This window comes from Barbus barbus (genome assembly GCF_936440315.1).
Source record: "Barbus barbus genome assembly, chromosome: 32".
Lineage (NCBI taxonomy): Eukaryota > Metazoa > Chordata > Actinopteri > Cypriniformes > Cyprinidae > Barbus > Barbus barbus.
The window spans coordinates 13,959,859-13,980,417 of NC_136760.1; the positions used below are offsets into that span (position 1 = coordinate 13,959,859).

The window sequence follows — 20,559 nt, forward strand, 5'->3', positions numbered from 1 at the left end:
ATTGTAGGTGGGGGGTGTGAATGTCCAGCGCTCTCTCCACCCTCAATACCACGACTGAGGTGCCCTTGAGCAAGGCACCGAACCCCCAACTGCTCCCCCGGCGCCGCAGCATAAATGACTGCCCACTGCTCCGGGTGTGTGTTCACAGTGTGTGTGCGCATGTTGGATGGGTTAAATGCAGAGCATGAATTCTGAGTATGGGTCACCATACTTGGAAGTAAGTCACTTCACCCCATAACTTTGCCATTCACGTGCTGAGTGAGGTAAAGACTTAAGTTTTCCAAGAATATATGACAGGATCATAGCATCAACAATGAGTTTGGAAGCATTAAAGAAAATGGTTTCAGAAAAGACATACCACCCCATATCTACATAAAACAGTGCATGTAACTGCATCTTAATGCCACTTCTGCAGTGCAAGCATGGATTTTGTTGATACTGATTTCATTTCATTGGTAACAGCCCAACAGTAGTATCGTCTCTGGTCCACATGGACATCAAAGACCAGCTAAATGCACTGAAATGTGACATGTGGTATCCAACCAACAGCGAGGGCAAATTTGTTACACAATTAGATTCTAGAGAATGTACAAATACAACATATGCCTTTTCACAAATGCATAATTTCACAAGGACAATTATATCTGATTTTGGTTTGGTATATAGTAAGAGTCCTTCCCCCGGTTTCACAGACAAGGCTTAAGCCTAGTTCCAGACTAAAAAAGAAAGAAACTTGCACTGACTGATCATAAAATATATCAGTGCCTTTGTTTTGTCTCAAGATGCACACCAGTAATGTTTTTTTCTAAGGCATTTTAATAAAAATTACTTAAATTTCCTAATTGAACAATGGCCTAATCCTGGCTTAGTCTATGCCCGGGCTGTGAAACCAGGCCATAGTGTTTAATCATTAACTTGCTCTCTAAAGTTTTCCAGCAAATATAAGTCAAAATAATTTTTTTAAATGTATTATTTCACAAAGAGGAAGTAAAACTAATGCCATTTTAATATAGTCTGATCCCATACTAATCTATGTAAGATAAGCAGACTTTTACAATAAACATCACATTTTGATCTGCAAAAACATTTATTTTTAGTAAACAAACAAGTAAATACACAAGTATGATTCTGTCTCCAAAAGACAATATCTTCAACTCATATGGGGGGGGGGGGGGCACACAAAACAAAAACAACTCTAACGGTAAAACTATTTACAAATTCAAGCTATCAGGTGTTAAACACAGTTCACTTCCTTCTTGAAGTTTTCCACTAGATCCATTAGCTCTTTCATGTCAGCCTCATCTTCATGAATGACTTCCTTCAGCTTACCAAACCGTTTTAGCTGCTCATTGCAGTGTTTCTAAAAAACAAAGATGTTTTTGTTTACAGGCAAATTCTACACCAGTATAAAAAAAGTGAACATTTCAGACAAGAATGGGAGGTTATGTAAAGAATTTTTGTTAATTTTGGCTACAAGTCACATTCTGACTGCTTTAAATCAGAAAGTGTAGCAAGACTACATTTATTTAAAAGTTACTAAAATGTCGCAGGCAGTGTTGATAGATCTCGGTGTTCAAAATCTTTCAGCTCAAGTAGCACATATAAAGTAAAGAGGTTTCTGGTAATTGCGAGCAAAACCATCACATACTTCAACTGCACACAGGTGGTTTGCTGCAGAATTGAGGACATCAGTCAGATTCTTGGAAACCATGCGGTTCTCCTCATTAGTCTCCTGCACGACCACGTGATACCTGATGGAGAAGTTCAGATGTAAAAAAAATAAAATAAAAAATAATTAACAGGTGACGCATTAAGAATAAAGTGGATGCTCACTGTTGTTGGGCAGCTTTGAGTTCCTCCTCGGCTTCCTCAAATCCCTGCATCACGTTCTTTTCCAAACGCTTCTTGTGGGTTTCAGCAGAGTCCACCTCAGCTGCCCACTTCTCCTCCTCTTGAGCCATTTCCTACACACAGCATAACTAATTCAATCACATGTGCCGAGTGACAATTTCAAATGTGTCAATAAACAAAGCCCATGAATTCAATTAACATACAAGCCGATATATTTTTAGCAGGTTTAAAATCTGAAATGCTAAATGCATTGTACCTGCATGTCATGCTCAAGCTGTTGGTCGACTCTGCGAATCTGTTCCTTTAGATGCTTGATGTCAGTCTCCTTATCAAAGATGTTGGACTTCACCTAATCAACAGTTGGAATGGTGATATGCACTACAACGTTTTACAATCTGAACACCGTAAATTCAACTCTTATAATTCACAATTGTTTGGCAAAAATGAGTGGAATAAAAGTCTCACACCTGTTCAACACTCTCTTCCAAACTCAAATTCACATTTGTGAGTCTGCTGTGTTCATCCTCCACATCTACCATCATGTTCTTCAGAGGGTTCTACCAGAGTAAGACAAGTCAGAGAAATTAATTAAAGTCCTTGATAGTTACAAAAAAGAAGCCTCTTTGACGGACAGCTGTAGCGACGGTACCTGTATCTGTGTCTTGTACTGTGTGATGGTTGTGGCGCTGTAATCTGCTCTGATCTCAAAGTCATGACCGCAGGCGTTCTCTGCTGACTGCGGGATGAGCTTCAGCTTACGACCCAGTTTATTATACTCCGCAACCTTCAACTCCACCTGCAACAAAATGAGAAAAATTCTAATGTTTACATGTGTTAGCCTGCATCTTAAAAGCTAGATGGATCGAACTGACTGAATAATGTATTCAGCACAGAAAACACAAAAGCTTGAATCTAATTGGCTGGCTTTACGAAACTCCTTATTAATAGAAACAGAGCAATTGTCATCACATCTTTGAAAGACATTCACCATTTGATACTGCAAAATATTCTGCTTCATTTTCTTGAGGCACTAATTTATTCTGTTATAGTTTCTGCTGGTTTATTATTTTTTTCAGATTTATGTACACAAGTAAAAAACTGTGGTTGGTCACTTGTCAGATGCATTGCAACTTCCTCTTAACCATTACGCTGCACTGAAGATCCTTTAGATAATTTGTTCACAATCAAAAAATTATCATCCTTTTTAAAAAAAAAAAAATTGCTTATAAATGTCTCATTATGCTAGATTAAACAACAAATCTCAGATTTTCCAAAGAGGCCACAGAAAGGAGTTGACATCACATGACATTATGGTACTACGTCCATATCTCAATTGTAATGCACACATTCATAATATAGAACTTTTTTTTTTTTAAAAGGTCACGAAGGCAGTACTTATACAAATTATGAAAACTATTCAGACAGTATGCGATTTCAGATCAACTGGCTGGGACATGTGGAAATCCCTGACCTTCTCTTTGGTTTTGGACAGGTTGACCTCCTCGTTCCACACCAGCTGCTCCGCCTCCTCTTGACTCTGGTTTAGGCTTTGAATGGTCTGCTGCAGTTCATTCCGCTCTCTGTTAATACGCTCTATATCAGCTGGAGTGAACTTCTGATTCTCCAGGATGTGCTGCAGCCTCGTCCTCTCCTGCTTCAGACCCTCCAGCTGCATCTCTGTACATAGAACAGGGAAATTAAGCAAATTGTATTCAAAGCATTTGTATCTGAATCTTGTAATCTCTCTCACCAGCAGCCTCGAGCTCCTCAGCTAGGCCAGCAGCTTTATTCTCCAGTCCAGTTTTATGAGCCTCCAGAGTACAGCGATAGTTCTGCAGCTTCTGCAGATCAGCCTGTAACCTGAGCTTCTCGGTCCTCTTCCCTACTAAACGATCCTGTAAACATACACAAAGTCCCCACATTAGTGAAAACTCCGTTCTCCGTACATGTAAGACCTTAAATGTCCTAGGTCACATCTACCCTAGTACTCACAATACATAAACATTTTCTTTGTTATATCTGGGATCATATCATACATTTTTGGCATTTGGTGTCTGAGAGAAGCCCAGAGTGTGTAATTCACAGGGTTGACTGACTATCATTTTAAAATTAGTAGAATCTAGCAAGTAGTAATCCTCATTAGAAATGACAAGGAAACATGTACAGACTCACAGTTTGGCTTTCTCTTTCAAGCATCTCCATATGCTCCATCAGCATTGCATGTTTCTCCTGCTGGGACTGTAACAGCGCCTCATCCACATTGTACAGCTTCTCTGAGAGAATTCAGAAAATGTATTAGCCATATAACTATTTTGCATTAGTCAAAAATATATTTTGTAAGATTGGGGTTATTAAAAGTGTAAATTAAGGTAAAATAAGGTTTAAGGTAAGTTTTTCATTATTTTTGGTTTTAGTTGCCAAATACGAGGTTTATGAATGCTGTAGAAAAGCAACGTGACACATCCAGGAGTATCAGATCATCAAAAAAGAAAAAAAAAATACAGGGTGACGACTTATCACATCGGTCGTTGATTGGATTTTGAGACGTGGGTGGGTGAAGCACTCAAAAAGGAGCGAGATAAGCAAGTTTGCGGAAAATGATTGGAGACGCCCTGTATACATCACCACAGGAACTAAGGTCTATTTTTAACATTATTAAAAACTTTACAAGTAAAAAAAAAAAAACCCATGCATGGATAATTTGAGTTCAATGAGATCTATAACATGCAGTTAGAAAATACTTTAACTCTTTAAAATTAAAAAAAAAAATTCGGTACATAAGAGGTTTTTAAGGTTAGTCCACCCAAAAATTCCTCACATGTATTAGCTTCTTTCTTCTGCTGCTGAGATGATATTTTGAAGAATACTGGCAGCCAAACAGCTGCGGGATCCGACTGACTTCCATAGTATTTTTTCCCCTCGATACTATGGAAGTCAATGGCTACTAGCAAATGTTTAGTTACCCACATTCTTAAAAATATGATTGTGTTTGAACTATCCCTTTAATTTAAGAAGTTGTTCAAAAGGTCAAACCCCCCCCCCCCCCCCCCCCCCATCCCCATCCAAAAAAGCGCAGTGTTTGACAGTCGCACTGCAACATGACTTACTTAGTTTATTAAGATAGTCTTCATCCTCCTCATCAAATGTATCTGCTCCCTGCATGAACTTGTTGTAGGTGTCAGAGCAGTACTCCATCAACAGCTAGAGTTAACAGCACATACACACAAATTTGGCAAATGTGTGAGGTCTACAGTTCAGGGAAGCAAAATCTACAAAATGACTGCTGAAACAGTCAATGCTGACTTTGTCGCAGATACCTTGTTGTAATCGGCCCCTTCTTCTAGATCACACGGTTCATCTGAGAAGTCAGAGAACAGCTGGCTCTGCCCTCTCATATCACCGAAGAGCTGCAGAGACCAAATCTACATGTCAGGCAATGCTACAACGTTTCCTGTTGCATGTAACTGGTTGCTTACTGGCCCAAGACAAAAGAGCCCACTCCATGTCAAAAGCGGTTAGAACCTATTTTAAAATCAACCAAAGCTGTCTACACTGGATGAGTAGCTGACAGTAAATGGAAGCCTGTTTTATTTCGGACATACGCTTTCATTTAAAAAAAGAAAAAAAAAATCTCCTTTTAAATTCACACTTTTCAGCAAGGACTCATTAAATTGAGTAAAAGTGACAGTAAAAACATTTTTAATTATCAAAATATTTGCATTTCTAAGAAATTCTGCTCATTTTAACTTTCTATTCTCCAAACAATCATTACTTATAACACTTAATACTTTTAATAAGTGTCTATTATTACTATTAGTATTATGACTATTAATATTATAAATAATATAAGTGACCTTTCAAAACCAAAAAATCTCAACCCAAAACTTTTTAATTTAGTGTACAAATATGAACATTTGCTTTGACACATCCAGTGTAGAGAGCCTCAAACGGTTCCGCCCCGTGTAGACAGTGTGATAAAGATTTGAACGAACCCTTAACCCCAAGTATGAGCAATAGTGACACTGACTGGTCAGAATTAGTTAAAAGGTTTCCCTTATATCATAAGTTTTATTCAGATTATTGATCACATAACCCTGTTAAAGGTCTGGAGAAGAGTCACCTTGACTGTGTCGATGAGCCAGATAAGAGCTCCAAGAGCCTGAGGCCAGGTGTGAGGAGCACCAATGGAGTACATGGAGCTTTTTGAGAGCACAAACGGGTATCTGAAATGAAACCATAACCATATCTTAGTGATTAAGACAGATTACTACTATATTTTAACTGATTCATACAGCATGTACTAATGAATTAGTATTGTTGTTCTTTGTTTTTCATATTGTCATTACCCCAGATCTTTGAGCATTCTTGGGATCTCCTCCTCCACTTTGGCAGTGGGCATCTGAAAGGATGGTTCCAGTAAAGTGTAGATGAATTCGAATATCTTTAAAAACTCTTTTGTGGATGGAGATTGGAGAGACTTCACTGTGACGCTGCCTGGAAAGCCTCTCTCCATCAGGAACTAGAAATAACAAGAAAATATACTCATCGGGCCAAACCCCTGGTTACAATTCATTTTTGATTTTTCTTGCTGCTCATGATTGCAGGAGTTCTTTGACTGCGTAATAAAGGAATTTTCTAACTGATGAAATTTATACATTTAGAGCTGAAAATAACCAGAGCAATTTATGCTTACTATGTTTAAAAATCCATTTATGGTGAAAGCCCTGGCTGTGAAACTTAACTTTAATAGCATTAATATGCTATTACAGTTGCTGTTAATATTTTGACTTTGTTTTACTAAAATATAAAAATAAAATCTTTAGTCATTTTGTTGTTTTTTTGTCAATAGTTTATTTTATTTACTGAATTTATCCACCTTGTTGTAAGAGTGGGAGAGACCATTTGTCATTTTTATGGGAATGGCTTCCAGTGTTTATAGTACAGTTTTACCATTTACTATACATTATTCTTCTCATTATTTCCCTATAGCGGCTAACGAACTAGAAGTTTCGCCCACAGGCTTACTTCCACGTTGAAGAATAAGGTGGATAAGTGCTTCAATAAATTTGAAACTTTCAAATTTCAAGCTAAATTTGGCCTATTCACATCCAGTAAAAAGGCCAAATTTAGGGCTGTGCAATTAATCGAATTCAATCATCATGCGCATCTCGTCAGTAAAGCCAGTTCCCTATCAGTCGGTCACTCTGAGTCACGTCGGTGACCGACGAATTGGGATCTCGCTTAGAGAGACCAATCCCCTACGAGGGTATCTAAACAAGCCAATGGATATTGGCATGCGATTATTGCATCCAGCTGCCGCTAATCACAGCGTGAGTATAAGTAGGCAGCGGGTGCAGCGCATATTCAGCTTTTCGCTTCGGAGCCGAGCGTTCTTCGTTCTGCTCCTGACCAACTCTGCATAGGTGTCTGCAAGTCAGTGTGTTGGTGTGACGGCGCGTCAGCGGCGGTGGTCTCCTTCTGTCGAGTGGGTTGCACACATCGGATTGCACTACCCTCTGATCGTGTTGCAAGCGGCCATCTCCCCTGTGCGCTTCAGCACACTAAAAGAGTGCTTTTCTCTAAAAGAGCATTCACGGGTGGAACGTCTTTTTAAAGACGCGTCTTTTTCAAGATGCCTTTCCACCCGTGCGTTTCTGGATGCGGTCGTTACCTGGCGCCGGGTGATGGTCACGATCGTTGCCTCTCGTGTCTGGGCTTTGATCACGCTGAGGCAGCTTTCGTGGACGAGTCATGCTCTCACTGCGGGAGGATGACCGTCGCGGAGTTGCGGACCAGGCTCCGTTTCCTAGATCTAGGGCTCCTCCTGGCGGCAGCCGGGGGACCACTACCTCTGACAGTGGCCGGACTGGTCTAACGGTGACAGTGAGGAATTCCCCTCAGGGGGGGGTCCTTCCTGCCACCGGCACTTCGCAGCCTGTGGAGCTGCCAAGGGAGCATGCTGGACCCTCTCATGGAGTACCAGCTGTATCCTTTGGTGCTCCCCTCGGTGACCAGATGTCAATCGCTGCGTCGGAGGGTGAGTCTGACCTCTCTGGAGATGATGATTCGGCACCGTTGCCACCCTCTAGGCGGTCAGCGGTTCCGGATTCGGATCCACAGATGGTGGCTATGCTTGCCCGGGCCGCCGAAAGGGTCGGGCTCGAGTGGAATCCTCCACCGCGTCCCGAACCCTCTAGGTTGGACGATTGGTTTCTCGGGGTGGCTCGCGCTGGTTCTCAGGGCCCCACCCTGGTGCCTTTCTTCCCGGAGGTGCATGATGAGCTCACTAGATCATGGAAGGCACCTTTCACTGCCCGAAACCGGTCTGGTGGTTCGTCCTCCCTCACCACCCTTGATGGTGGGGTAGCGCGGGGGTATACGGGCATCCCGCCGGTGGAGCGGTCAGTTGCGATGCAATTGTGTCCGACTACTGCTACCACTTGGCGTGGGGTTCCGTTGCTCCCTTCCCAGGCCTGTAGGCACTCGTCGGCCCTGACCGGCAGTGCGTATACGGCTTGTGGTGAAGCTGCTTCCGCCTTACACGCTATGGCGTTGTTGCAGGTTCATCAGGCTAAGGCACTGAGAGACCTGCACGAGGGTGGTCACGACCCAGAAGTTCTCAGAGAACTTCGTACCGCCACGGACCTCGCGCTACGGGCGACGAAGGTTACGGCGCGGTCTCTGGGCCGTGCGATGTCCACTATGGTGGTCCAGGAGCGCCATCTCTGGCTGTGTCTGGCGGACATGAGGGATGCGAAAAGAGACAGTTCTTGAACGCCCCTGTGTCCCAGGCCGGCCTTTTCGGCGACACAGTGGAGAACTTTGCCCAGCAGTTCTCCGCTGCACAGAGACAGACTGAGGCCATCAGGCACATCCTGCCCCGGCGTGCAGCTGCTGCCTCCACGCGGCCGCCGGTGGCAGCGCCTCAGCCTGCTAGTCGCCGAGGGCGGCCACCTGCCGCCGCCCCCGCTCCCGCGCAGCAAAGCAGCGCCGTGGAGCCGGCCGCAGGGCAGCCGCCCCGCCCGTCCAGGCCCCCGCCAAACCTGGTGGCAAGCGTAAGAGCAAGCGGCCCTGAGACGGGCGACCCAGAGATGGGGGGGGATGCTCTTCGGGAGATGGTGATCGCACCACTCCCTCCCCCGGAGGAGGGCCGGGCGGAGAATCTTGTTTCTTTTTTCCCCGCCACTGACCTCTCGGTCAGTGGCACCCAAAAACTCGACAAAAGAGCAGTTTCCTCTATCTCTGGGTCCCCCGAGGGGACGGGGAGTTGTGGACGAGTCAGTCTTGATCCACACTATCCCACCTCTCTCGCCAGTGAGCAGCTGTGGGCGGTTCGGGAGTGCGGTCAACCGTACTACCCACGCACCCTCTGCCAAAACGCAGGTTGGTGTTCCACACACGCTGACCCTGCTTCGGACCGGCAAAGAGACGCCCGAGCACGGTCCCTGCGTTTCTCCTCGCTGCCCCGCCGCGGGTACGTCAGTGGTTCCGCTGGTGCCACTTGTACAGTTTCTGGGGGCCTGGTTAGGGCTTCCCAGTCTGTCTCGTTGGCTCCACCAGACCATCAGACTCGGCTATGCGATTCAGTTCGCCCGGCGTCCTCCCAAGTTCAGGGCCGTCCACTTCACTTCAGCGAAAGCGTTAGATGCTCCTGTCTTGCGCGCAGAGATCGCAGTCCTACTGGCGAAGGGTGCGATAGAGCCGGTCCCTCCAGCCGATATGAGGTCGGGGTTTTAAAGCCCCTACTTCATTGTACCCAAGAAAGGCGGTGGGTTGAGACCGATCTTGGATCTGCGTCTCTTGAACCGGGCTCTTCACAAGCTTCCGTTCAAGATGCTCACGCTGAAACGCATCTTCGGGTGCGTCCGTCCCCGAGATTGGTTTGCAGCGATCGACCTGAAGGACGCGTACTTCCATGTGTCGATCCTTCCGCGCCACAGGCCATTCCTGCGGTTTGCGTTCGAAGGACGGGCATATCAGTAGAAGGTCCTGCCCTTCGGGCTGTCCCTGTCGCCCCGTGTCTTCACGAAAGTTGCGGAGGCAGCCCTAGTTCCCATGAGAGAACAGGGCATTCGTATTCTCAACTACCTCGACGACTGGCTCATACTGGCTCAGTCTCAGGACCAGTTGTGCGAACACAGGGATTTGGTGCTCTCACACCTCAGCCAGTTGGGCCTTCGGGTCAACTGGGAAAAGAGCAAACTCTCCCCGACGCAGAGGATCTCTTTTCTCGGTATGGAGTTGGATTCGGTCAGTCAGACAGCACGCCTCACGCAGGAACGTGCTCAGTCGGTGTTGAACTGCTTGAATGCGTTCAAGAGCAGGACAGCGGCCCCACTGAAACAATTTCAGAGGCTCCTGGGGCATATGGCGGCTGCAGCGGCAGTCACGCCGCTGGGGCTGCTTCATATGAGGCCGCTTCAACACTGGTTCCATGGCCGAGTCCCGAGGTGGGCGTGGCAGCGCGGCACTCACCGGGTCCAAGTCACACCGGCCTCCCGCCGAACCCTCACCCCGTGGTCAGACCTTTCGTTTCTGCGGGCAGGAGTGCCCCTGGAACAGGTCTCCAGGCATGCTGTGATTTTCACGGATGCCTCCACCACCGGCTGGGGTGCCACGTTCGACGGGCTTGCGGTGTCGGGGGTTTGGACGGGCCCCCAACTGCACTGGCACATCAATTGCCTAGAGTTGCTAGCGGTACGTCTGGCCTTGATCCGCCTCAGAAAGCGGTTACGAGGCAAACACGTACTGGTCCGCACGGACAACACTGCGACCGTTGCGTACATTAACCGACAAGGTGGTCTGCGCTCCCGTCGCATGTCGCAACTCGCCCGCCACCTCCTCCTCTGGAGTCAGAAGCATCTGAGGTCGCTTCGTGCCATTTATATTCCGGGCTTGCTCAACCGGGCAGCCGACGAGCTGTCACGAGCTGCGCTCCCCGGAGAGTGGAGACTCCATCCCCAGACGGTCCAGCTGATTTGGAGACGTTTCGGACCCGCTCAGGTAGACCTGTTTGCGTCTCTAGAAACCTCTCATTGCCAGATGTTTTACTCCCTGACCGAGGGAACACTCGGCACGGATGCACTGGCACACAGCTGGCCGCGGGGCCTTCGCAAGTATGCGTTTCCCCCAGTGAGCCTTCTCGCACAAACAATATGCAAGATCAGGGAGGACGAGGAGCAGGTCCTGCTCGTGGCGCCGTACTGGCCCACTCGGACTTGGTTCTCAGAACTAATGCTCCTCGTGACAGCCCCTCCTTGGCAGATTCCTCTGAGGAAGGATCTACTGACTCAGAGACGGTGCACCCTATGGCACCCGCGTCCAGACCTCTGGAAGCTACATGTCTGGTCCCTGGACCGGACGCGGAGGTTCTAGGTGACCTACCCCAAGGGGTAGTTGACACCATCACTTCGGCTAGAGCGCCGTCCACGAGACAGGCCTACGCCTTGAAATGGAACCTGTTCGTCGAGTGGTGTTCTTCTCACCGAGAAAACCCCCGAAAGTGCCCGATCAGAGTCGTGCTTTCCTTTTTGCAGCAGGGGTTGGAGCGAAGGCTGTCTCCCTCCACCCTTAAAGTCTATGTGGCTGCGATTGCTGCCAACCATGACCCCGTGGAAGGGAAGTCGGTAGGTAAGCATGACTTGGTCATCAGGTTCCTTAGGGGGGCAAGAAGGTTAAATCCTCCACGGCCCCCCTCTATACCCTCTTGGGACCTGTCTCTAGTGCTCAAAGCACTACAGCAGGCCCCATCTGAGCCTTTGCAGTCAGTTGAGCTGCAGTTTCTTTCAATGAAGACTCTGCTCCTGCTTGCATTGGCCTCCATCAAGAGGGTAGGGGACCTGCACGCATTTTCGGTCGACGATTCGTGCCTAGAGTTCGGGCCGGCTGACTCCCAGGTAATCCTGAGGCCCCGGCCTGGCTACGTGCCCAAGGTTCCCACTACTCCCTTCAGGGACCAGGTGGTGAGCCTGCAAGCGCTGCCCTCGGAGGAGGCAGACCCAGCCCTTGCTTTGCTTTGTCCCATCCGAGCGCTAAGATGCTACGTTGACAGGACACAAAGCTTCAGGACCTCAGACCAGCTCTTTGTCTGTCACGGAGGCCGGCAGAAGGGGAAGGCCGTCTCCAAGCAGAGGATGGCCCACTGGATAGTGGACGCCATCACCCTGGCTTATCAGGTACAGGGTGTGCCCTGCCCGTTCAGGTTGAGAGCTCACTCTACTAGAGCTGTTGCATCCTCCTGGGCGTTGGCTCGTGGCGCCTCGCTGGCAGATATTTGTAGAGCTGCGGGCTGGGCGACCCCTAACACGTTCGCTAGGTTCTATAGCCTTCGTGTGGAACCGGTTTCCTCCTGTGTTCTCACCTCAAACGGGTAGAAGCACTGAGAGGTTCCGTTTTCGGGTCGGCTTGCTAAAACTGCTCCAGAGAGTCCGTACTGTAGACCCTGTCGAGTTCCTCCGTCCCCTTGGCAGTCAGATGTGGCGGAGCATCTGACGCCAGGCCCTCACTCGCTGAATCCACGAGAACCGGTAGAGGGCTGGGTTCCATACGAAAGGCCTTTTGGACCCCATATGTGTATAGTCCACGGTATAGCCTGAGAGCCCGTGTTTCCCCGGCAGGTCTTCTGCCAATCTCCATGAGGTACAATTTCCTCTAATTCTCCATATGCGCCTAAGGTTGATCATATGCGTAATTGCTCCGAACCTCCTGCGGGAAGGGCGAGCTTCCGTAGCGTCCGGTTCCAACTGGAACGGGTACGTTTTCCCAGTGTTATCCAGTCTTACGGAGTGGGTAGTGCCATGGCAACAGTAGTTGGTCTTCTGTGGTAGCCCTGACCTGCGCCAAAAAAATAGGGGCTCAGGAGGCTTCCACAGGACACTGGAAGGGGCAGTACCCGTGGCCCTTTGGTAGGGATCCCAATTCGTCGGTCACCGACGTGACTCGGAGTGACCGACTGATAGGGAACGTCTCGGTTACGTATGTAACCCTCGTTCCCTGAAGAAGGGAACGGAGACGTCACGTCCCGTCGCCACGGCTGCTGTACCACCGCTGAGCGGCCGGGTCACCGGCTCGGCTCTTCAGCGAAAACCTGAATATGCGCTGCCTACTTATACTCACGCTGTGATTAGCGGCAGCTGGATGCAATAATCGCATGCCAATATCCATTGGCTTGTTTAGATACTCTCGTAGGGGATTGGTCTCTCTAAGCGAGATCCCAATTCGTCGGTCACCGACGTGACGTCTCCGTTCCCTTCTTCAGGGAACGAGGGTTACATACGTAACCGAGACGTTTCTTGATTAGCAGAAAATCGCCATCACCTGCTTTCAGATGGAGCGGCAGTTACGGTACTACACCGAGCCGTAGTTCATTGACAAGATAGGCAATATCGTGTTAAATCGCAGACGAATTGCCTTCAATTATGAACGCGATATTGCCCAGCTTGTCAGTGAACTACGGCTCTGCGTAGTAATTGCCGCTCCATCTGCAAGCAGGTGATAGTGAATTTCTGCTAATCAAGAAACTGGCTTTACTGACGAGATGCGCATGATAATCTAATTTGATTAATTGCACAGCCCTAGCCAAATTAAAATTATTTTTGTGCTGTACTGAACCCTGCAATATTATTTTAATGTACACATAATACCATACTTCACAAAGCTGCTTGATACACTGTTGGACAAAAGCCTTGTCATGTAGGGGTCTTGGGTCCTTCAGCTTCTCTGGGCCCCCGTAGGCCCCAAACATGCTGTTCCTCTGGCCACCTGGCCCAAGGCCTCTGTGGTGAGGTAGAGAGAAGTGAAGACATGCTACATGATTAACTAATTAAGGTGTAAGAAAAGACCGTATTGCATCATTAAGAATTACAATGCACAATGACAAAAAAAAAAAAAAAAATCATGATCATGCAACATTTGTTTAACTTTCACTGTCAGACTCACTTCCCAAAAAAGCTTGTTCGTCTCTCAGATGTGGTAGAATGAGGTTTAGGTATGTTCAGCTTACCAAAGACATTATCCTTACTGTAATGAAATCAAAGTCGATGTGTTATATATAAAATAACACGTGTATCCTGCTGAAAACAGAACCACATCAATGTGTACTCAAACACTCTCGTCATATAATAGAAAAAAATAGATGGGTTGTACTTTTGAGGGGTGGCGTTGAGCAGACTCATCCTGCGGTCTGTCACACGCATGGGCATCTCAGGATATTTGCCGCTGGGTCGCCGACTCATTTTGACCTTTATAAACACCTTCTTCACCTAAGGTAGGACAGATTACATTATTACCTTATTATATTGATAAGATTCAAGAGAGCTTTAACGTATATTAACGTATATAGCGTGAATGTGAAAAAAGCATGCAGATTCATTAAATACTTGACATTTTTCTAAAGCAAAACTATACTGTAATTATACTATGTGCCTAATATGTTAGCAATATAAACGTGTAGCTTGTTTACACGTATGGAAAATAAGCAATGAACACACACACACAGAGAGAGAGAAATAAACGGCAATAACGCCAATTGTTTTAATTGAATAACCAATGAATTACTTGTTACTAATGAAATCAGCAATAAACACACACACACACACACACACACACACACAGAGAGAACACCGATACCAGTTCAGTCTAGGCAGCGCCGCCCTAGAACACACGATGCAGTACACTTACCTCGGCCTGATCATCACTGCATCAGGGAGTTTATGTATGGCAGTGAATGCTCTCAAAGATAAAGCTCGAAGAGCTCTATACGCAATCAAGAAAAAAAATTCCGAAATATTGAAATGCCGCTTCCAATTTGGTGTAAAATCTTTGATAGTGCGATTCAGCCCATAGCGCTGTATGGAAGTGAGGTTTGGGGTCCACTCAGTGATCAGAGCTACACTAGATGGGACAGGCATCCAACAGAAGCCCTACACACAGAATTCTGCAAAAGGTTTCTAAAATTACAAAGGAGAACACCCAATAATGCATGTAGGGCAGAATTAGGTCGTTTCTCATTGATTATAAATATACAAAAAAGAGATTGCTCAAATTCTGGATGCATCTAAAATCAAGTCCCACAGAATTGCTACATTTTAAAGCACTACAAACCCAAGAACTGGACCCTGAAAAGAGTCCACTCAGTCAGCTGGTTCTGAGACTTACTAACCCGACTAACTCTACTAACACTAACCAGTCTCAGACCAGCACTGCTTCTCACCCAAACATCAAAATAAATCAAATTATCAAACAATCTAAAGATATATATCTGGAACATTGGCATCAAGAAACCAAAACACAAAGTAAATTACAACTCTATCGAACTATAAAATTAAAATATGAATTAGAAGAATATCTCCAGAATGTTAAGAGACACAAAGCAGAGACAGATCCTGACCAAGTACAGGCTCAGTGAGCACAGACTAGCCATCGAGACCGGCAGACACAGAAAGAGCTGGTTACCCAGAGAGCAAAGAGTGTGTGTTCACTGTGAGACAGGAGAGATCGAGACAGAGACACACTTCCTACTTCACGGTTACCAATTTAAATCAATCAGACACGTATACATCAACAAATTCACAAACATCATAAAGAACTTTACAGCCATGAATGAAGAGGAACAAAATAAAGATAATACTAGGAGAGGGACAGACAGCAGCACTGGCTGCGAGATACATGTGGATGTGCCACAGCCTGAGAGACAGCAGGTGAACGTGTGTGTATGTGTAATGTGTGTATTATGTCTGACCTCAGTGTATTTCCCTACTGTCCATCACAGTTACCCTCAGCCTGTGTGTGTTTATATGTTAAACACTGGTATGAAATGTTCACACAAGTTCTTATTTGTTAAAATGTTTAAGTTTATATTGTTATAATGTTTTTATTCTGTTATTTTCATTGTTATTATATTTCAAGCTTTGGCAAGATTGTATTTTTTACAGTAATGCCAATAAAGCAATACTGAATTGAATTGAATTGAGAGAGAGTGAGTGAGTGAGTGAGTGGGAGAGAGAGAAAGAGAGACAGTGAGTGAGAGAGAGAGAGAGAGAGAGAGACAGAGACAGAGAGAGACAGACAGAGAGAGAGACTTTTTTTACTTTAAAAACACTTTAATACCAAAAGACTAAAATGTTTTACCACAGAAAAACATAAAAGGTAATTTAGTGCCATAATTCAGAACACCACATTATCACAAGAAAAAAAAAAAAAAAAAAAATTCAAATTTCCATTACAGTCGACATCAAACACATTGATTTACACCCCATTTATATTTAAAAGTTTCAAGATCATTAACCAATTTGTAATATGTGTACTCAATTTTTAAATCGAGATCTTATTAAACCCCTGAGGACTAAATCAACTTCAGAAGACTCGTTACCTAACAATTTTTCTTTGCGTGACAACCAAATGGCCAACTTAACTTGCCCAAATTCCAAAAAATTCCATAAAACATGACACTCCTTTTTATTTTTTTTATATCTAGGCCCATATATAAAACGCATAGGTGAGAAAACTTCTCCCAGGTTCTGACACCACTTATCTATTGTAGGAAACAACAGTTGCAATCTAGCACAATTTAAAAATAAATGACAAACAGTTTCTTGTATACCACGAAAGGGCATCCCTCCCTCACCTGCGGATCAAGACGTGCTCTGTATCTGTTAGTAGCCATTATACCATGCACTAACCTCCACTGAAGATCTCCAGTTCTTTTTTCAATAGGAGGTTTGTACAAGGTCCTCCAGCTGCCCTTGGGGGAAGCACCTGATCCAAACACCTCTTGCCATTTAGACTCCTTTATGTTTGTGAGAGCATGAAGATGTAGTTTCTTGACACACAATATATACAGTGATTTTTTTCCTGTATTGCTGAAAACTCCCAACTGAGGTGTCTTAAAAGATAATAGTCCACCCTCAGTTTCTTCCCAGTTTTCAATTTCAGATGTAATTTCCAATTCTAGAAAAACAAGTGTGTCCATCTCTCCATTATAAGTTTCTAAAGAACGTCTATAACTCTGTGGCAAAAACTGAGCTATCTGAGACAAAAAGTTCTTTGCCACCCGAATTGAGCTCATGCCCAGTTTTTCAGCAAAAATTTCAGGTGATAACCATTCACCTTCAGGTATCAAATATCCTATTTTTGTGATTTTTGCAGCCCATAGTCTTCTCCTAAGTGATATATTTTTAAAAATATCCAAATTCAGTTAAATAACAATGGTTCTTCTCTCTGCCATAAACTTTGAGCATTGTTCAACTCCCGGGAAAACTTGAAAAGTGTCCATGCTTTAAAAAGTGATCTATAAAAGGATGTTAGTCCTGCAAGATCCAACTTGTTTATCTCCATCAGGAACAGATGGCGATCTAGTCGCATGTTGCCTGCTTTCCTCAATAAGGTACATGCTATCCCGGCCCAGCTCATATCCTTCCCGTAGAGCAGTCTCTGAGCCACTTGAAGTCTGAAAGTCTTTACTCTGGATATGATATCCACTAGGCCTTGTCCTCCTTCCTGTCTGTGCAGATACAGCACTGGTGCCTTTAACCAATGCTGGCCCGACCAGAAAAAATCCACCAGACATCTCTGAATTTGTCTCACAAGGTCTTCTGGAGGTTCAAGGATCATCATCCTGTGCCAAAGGGAGGAGGCTACGAGGTTATTACATATCAGCACCCTTCCCCTGTAGGACAGCTGGGGCAGCAACCATTTCCAATGAGACACCCGCGCACGTACTTTCTCCAGCAGGCCCTCCCAGTTTTGCTTTCTGTATTCATTTGTCCCCCAAAAAACTCCCAGATATTTAAAACCTGCCCTTACCCATTGTAAACTTCCAGGAAGTGCTGGACTTTTAACAACTTGGCCACACCACACAGCATCACTTTTACACCAGTTAACTTTGGCTGATGATGCTTTTCCATAACACCCTAGTGCATTCTTTACCACTTCAACATCATCCTCTCCTCTGATTAAAACTGTAACATCATCCGCATATGCAGATAATTTAACAGATTGCTGGGAGTTAAAAGAATTAATTTGTAAACCTGCTAGTTCTTTCCTTAGTTTACATAACAAAGGTTCAATAATTATACTATAAAGCTGACCCGAAAGGGGACAGCCCTGTCTAATTCCCCTTTGAACTTTCACAGGAGTACTTAGGCCACCAGCCATTTTTATCATACATGTGGCTTCAGTGTACAATAACCTTATCATTGAAATAAAATTATCACCAAAACCAAAGGCCTTTAAAGCATCAAGGAGAAAAATATGATCCACCCGATCAAAAGCCTTCTCTTGATCCAGTGTTAAAAACCCCATTTCAATCTTATTATCAAAAGCATAATCATACAAGTCTCTTACTAAATGCAGATTATCTACAATAGATCTATCTTTTATACAGTAAGACTGATCTTTATGTATGATTACATGTAATACATTGTTTAATCTGTTAGCCAAACATTTAGAAATTATTTTGTAATCTGAGCACAACACTGCCACAGGTCTCCAGTTCTTTATGAGTGTTACATCCCCCTTCTTAGGGAGCAGCGTTAAAACTGCATGCTGAAAGCTCTTAGGAAGGATTTTTTCAATAATACTTTTTTGAAGAACTTCAAAGTAATCATGTCCAAGGACAGGCCAGAAAGCCTTAAATTCGGCAGACAGTCCATCTATTCCAGGTGCACGACCTACAGAGAGTCCCATAACAGTAGCCGTGACTTCTTCATAGGCAAATTCAGTCTCTAAAAGAATTTTGTGCTTTGAAGTTAAAACCGGAAGGTCATTCAACAGTTCATTCCTACATTGTTCATCCAGTTTTTCAGAAGCATATAGACTGGAATAAAAATCCACTGCAATGTTACGCATCTCTGCTTGATCAGAAGTGTCTCGACCGTTACAGTCTTTTAAACAATACATCAATTTCTCTTGTTCTTTTTTACGTTCAAGTTAAAAAAGAAAAAAAAAGAAAAAAAGAAAAGAGCCTCCATGTCTCTTACTGTTAAAAACCGACTCCTCACAAGAGCTCCTTTAACACTTTCATTCAAAATTGAGCTCAGCAGGTTAGTCTTTTCAGTCCACAGAACTTTAAGGTTTACCGAGTCATTTGCAATCATACTTTGCTCAACGCCAATAATTTCTTTTTCAAGACATTCCAATAACCGTTTTATACAAAACGAAGAATGAGATACATATTGTTGACAAAAATTCCTTATTTGTACCCTCCCTATCTCCCACCATTGAATACAGTTTTCATAGCCATTTTTCTCACTCTTCCAGGACTCCCAAAAGAGCTTAAAATTCTCACAAAAATACTTATCTTCTAATAATTTAGCATTAAAATGCCAATAATGACTTTTATGCATTCTTTTTAATAAAAGTACACTCCATAGTAACAAATTTATGATCAGATATTGAAGTGGGAAAAATAATTGAATTTAAAACTCTATTCTTCATATTACGTGATACATAGAGTCTATCCAACCGTGCAGCAGAAACCTTCTGATTACTCATCTTCACCTACAAAGTAAATTGGAATGCTATTTGGCCCTAAATAGAGAATATGAATTGGCAGGATACCAGAGTACAGTGAGTGACCCTAAACTGAGAAAAGTCCTGAGCATGTACAGACTCAGTCAACACAATCTCACCATATAGAGACCGGCAGACACAGACAGACCTGGCTACCAAAAGAAGACCGGCTGTGTCCCCACTGCACAGGAAATGAAGTGGAAACAGAACTGCACTTCCTGACATCCTGCCCTAAATATGCACAAATTAGGGACACTTTCTATCCCCATTTCACAACTCACCACAAAGACATCCTTCAGAAACCAAATATGGACAAAGGAGAAAGCCCAGCAAGCTCAAACCTGGCCGCCAGGTATGTGAGGTCCTGTCACGACGAAAAAACCTCCAGCGGGACAGAAGAACTACCAACACACTCACTATATGCCTAGAGGCACTTCTATAAAAAAAAAATATATATTATTTTTATTTTTTCATTATTATTTTATTTATTGTATAGTGTTATTAAAGCTTTGGCAATGTAAAGATTTGTTTCACCATGCCAATAAAGCTATTTGAATCTTGAGAGAGAGAGAGAGAGAGAGAGAGAGAGAGAGAGAGAGAGGCGCCAATAATAATCTAAAACTCTCGAGACATAAACAGGTGACAAATGTTACAAAAATCATTAAATTGTGTTAATTGAACAACGAACGAATTATTTCTGTTAGTAAAGAAATAAATTAGAATTTTGCACCAAACAATACATCCGATATAAACTTCAGCTGGAGAACGATTCTCGGGTTATAAAAGCAGAAATGTATATCAGGATACCAAATATATAAGTTATATACCTTGTATAAGGTCATACTTGGGTATAAAGCATACTACAGTGGGATATATATATATATACACTCCGCTATAACTTACCAGGATATTCTTCCGTCGATTCTCCGACTAGATTTCAAATATTTCCGCGAGCGCTTTTTAACGGAAATCTGATTACGTCAACGCCTCCGTTCGAGCGCCGTGCTGCCACCTGCTGGTGAGGCGGAGACTGTATGCAATAAACATACTTTTAGGATTTAGTGCCAATTTTGCACCTAACCCAGTGGTTTCACTTTAACTTTTCGCTTTAAAATGACAAACATTCGTTACTATACATATCTAAATGAATTACTGTGTCCACAATATATGTACAACCTATTATTATTCAACATAACGTAA

At 44.3% G+C, this 20,559-nt stretch overlaps 1 protein-coding gene across 1 annotated transcript; it reads right to left on the reverse strand.

Moving 5' to 3' along the window:
• Positions 1–1,071: 1,071 nt before the first annotated feature.
• Positions 1,072–20,326, reverse strand: LOC306852651 (kinetochore protein NDC80 homolog). The gene is made up of 17 exons (XM_079389654.1): positions 20,263–20,326; positions 13,996–14,111; positions 13,789–13,869; positions 13,499–13,625; positions 6,198–6,370; positions 5,972–6,074; positions 5,169–5,258; positions 4,959–5,052; positions 4,024–4,124; positions 3,602–3,746; positions 3,323–3,528; positions 2,501–2,647; positions 2,319–2,408; positions 2,108–2,200; positions 1,834–1,964; positions 1,649–1,751; positions 1,072–1,360 (listed from the first exon to the last, which is right to left on the reverse strand). Exons 2-17 carry the CDS (start codon positions 14,082–14,084, stop codon positions 1,235–1,237), a joined length of 1,899 nt encoding a protein of 632 aa, XP_079245780.1. The 5' UTR covers positions 14,085–14,111; positions 20,263–20,326; the 3' UTR covers positions 1,072–1,234.
• Positions 20,327–20,559: the final 233 nt, after the last annotated feature.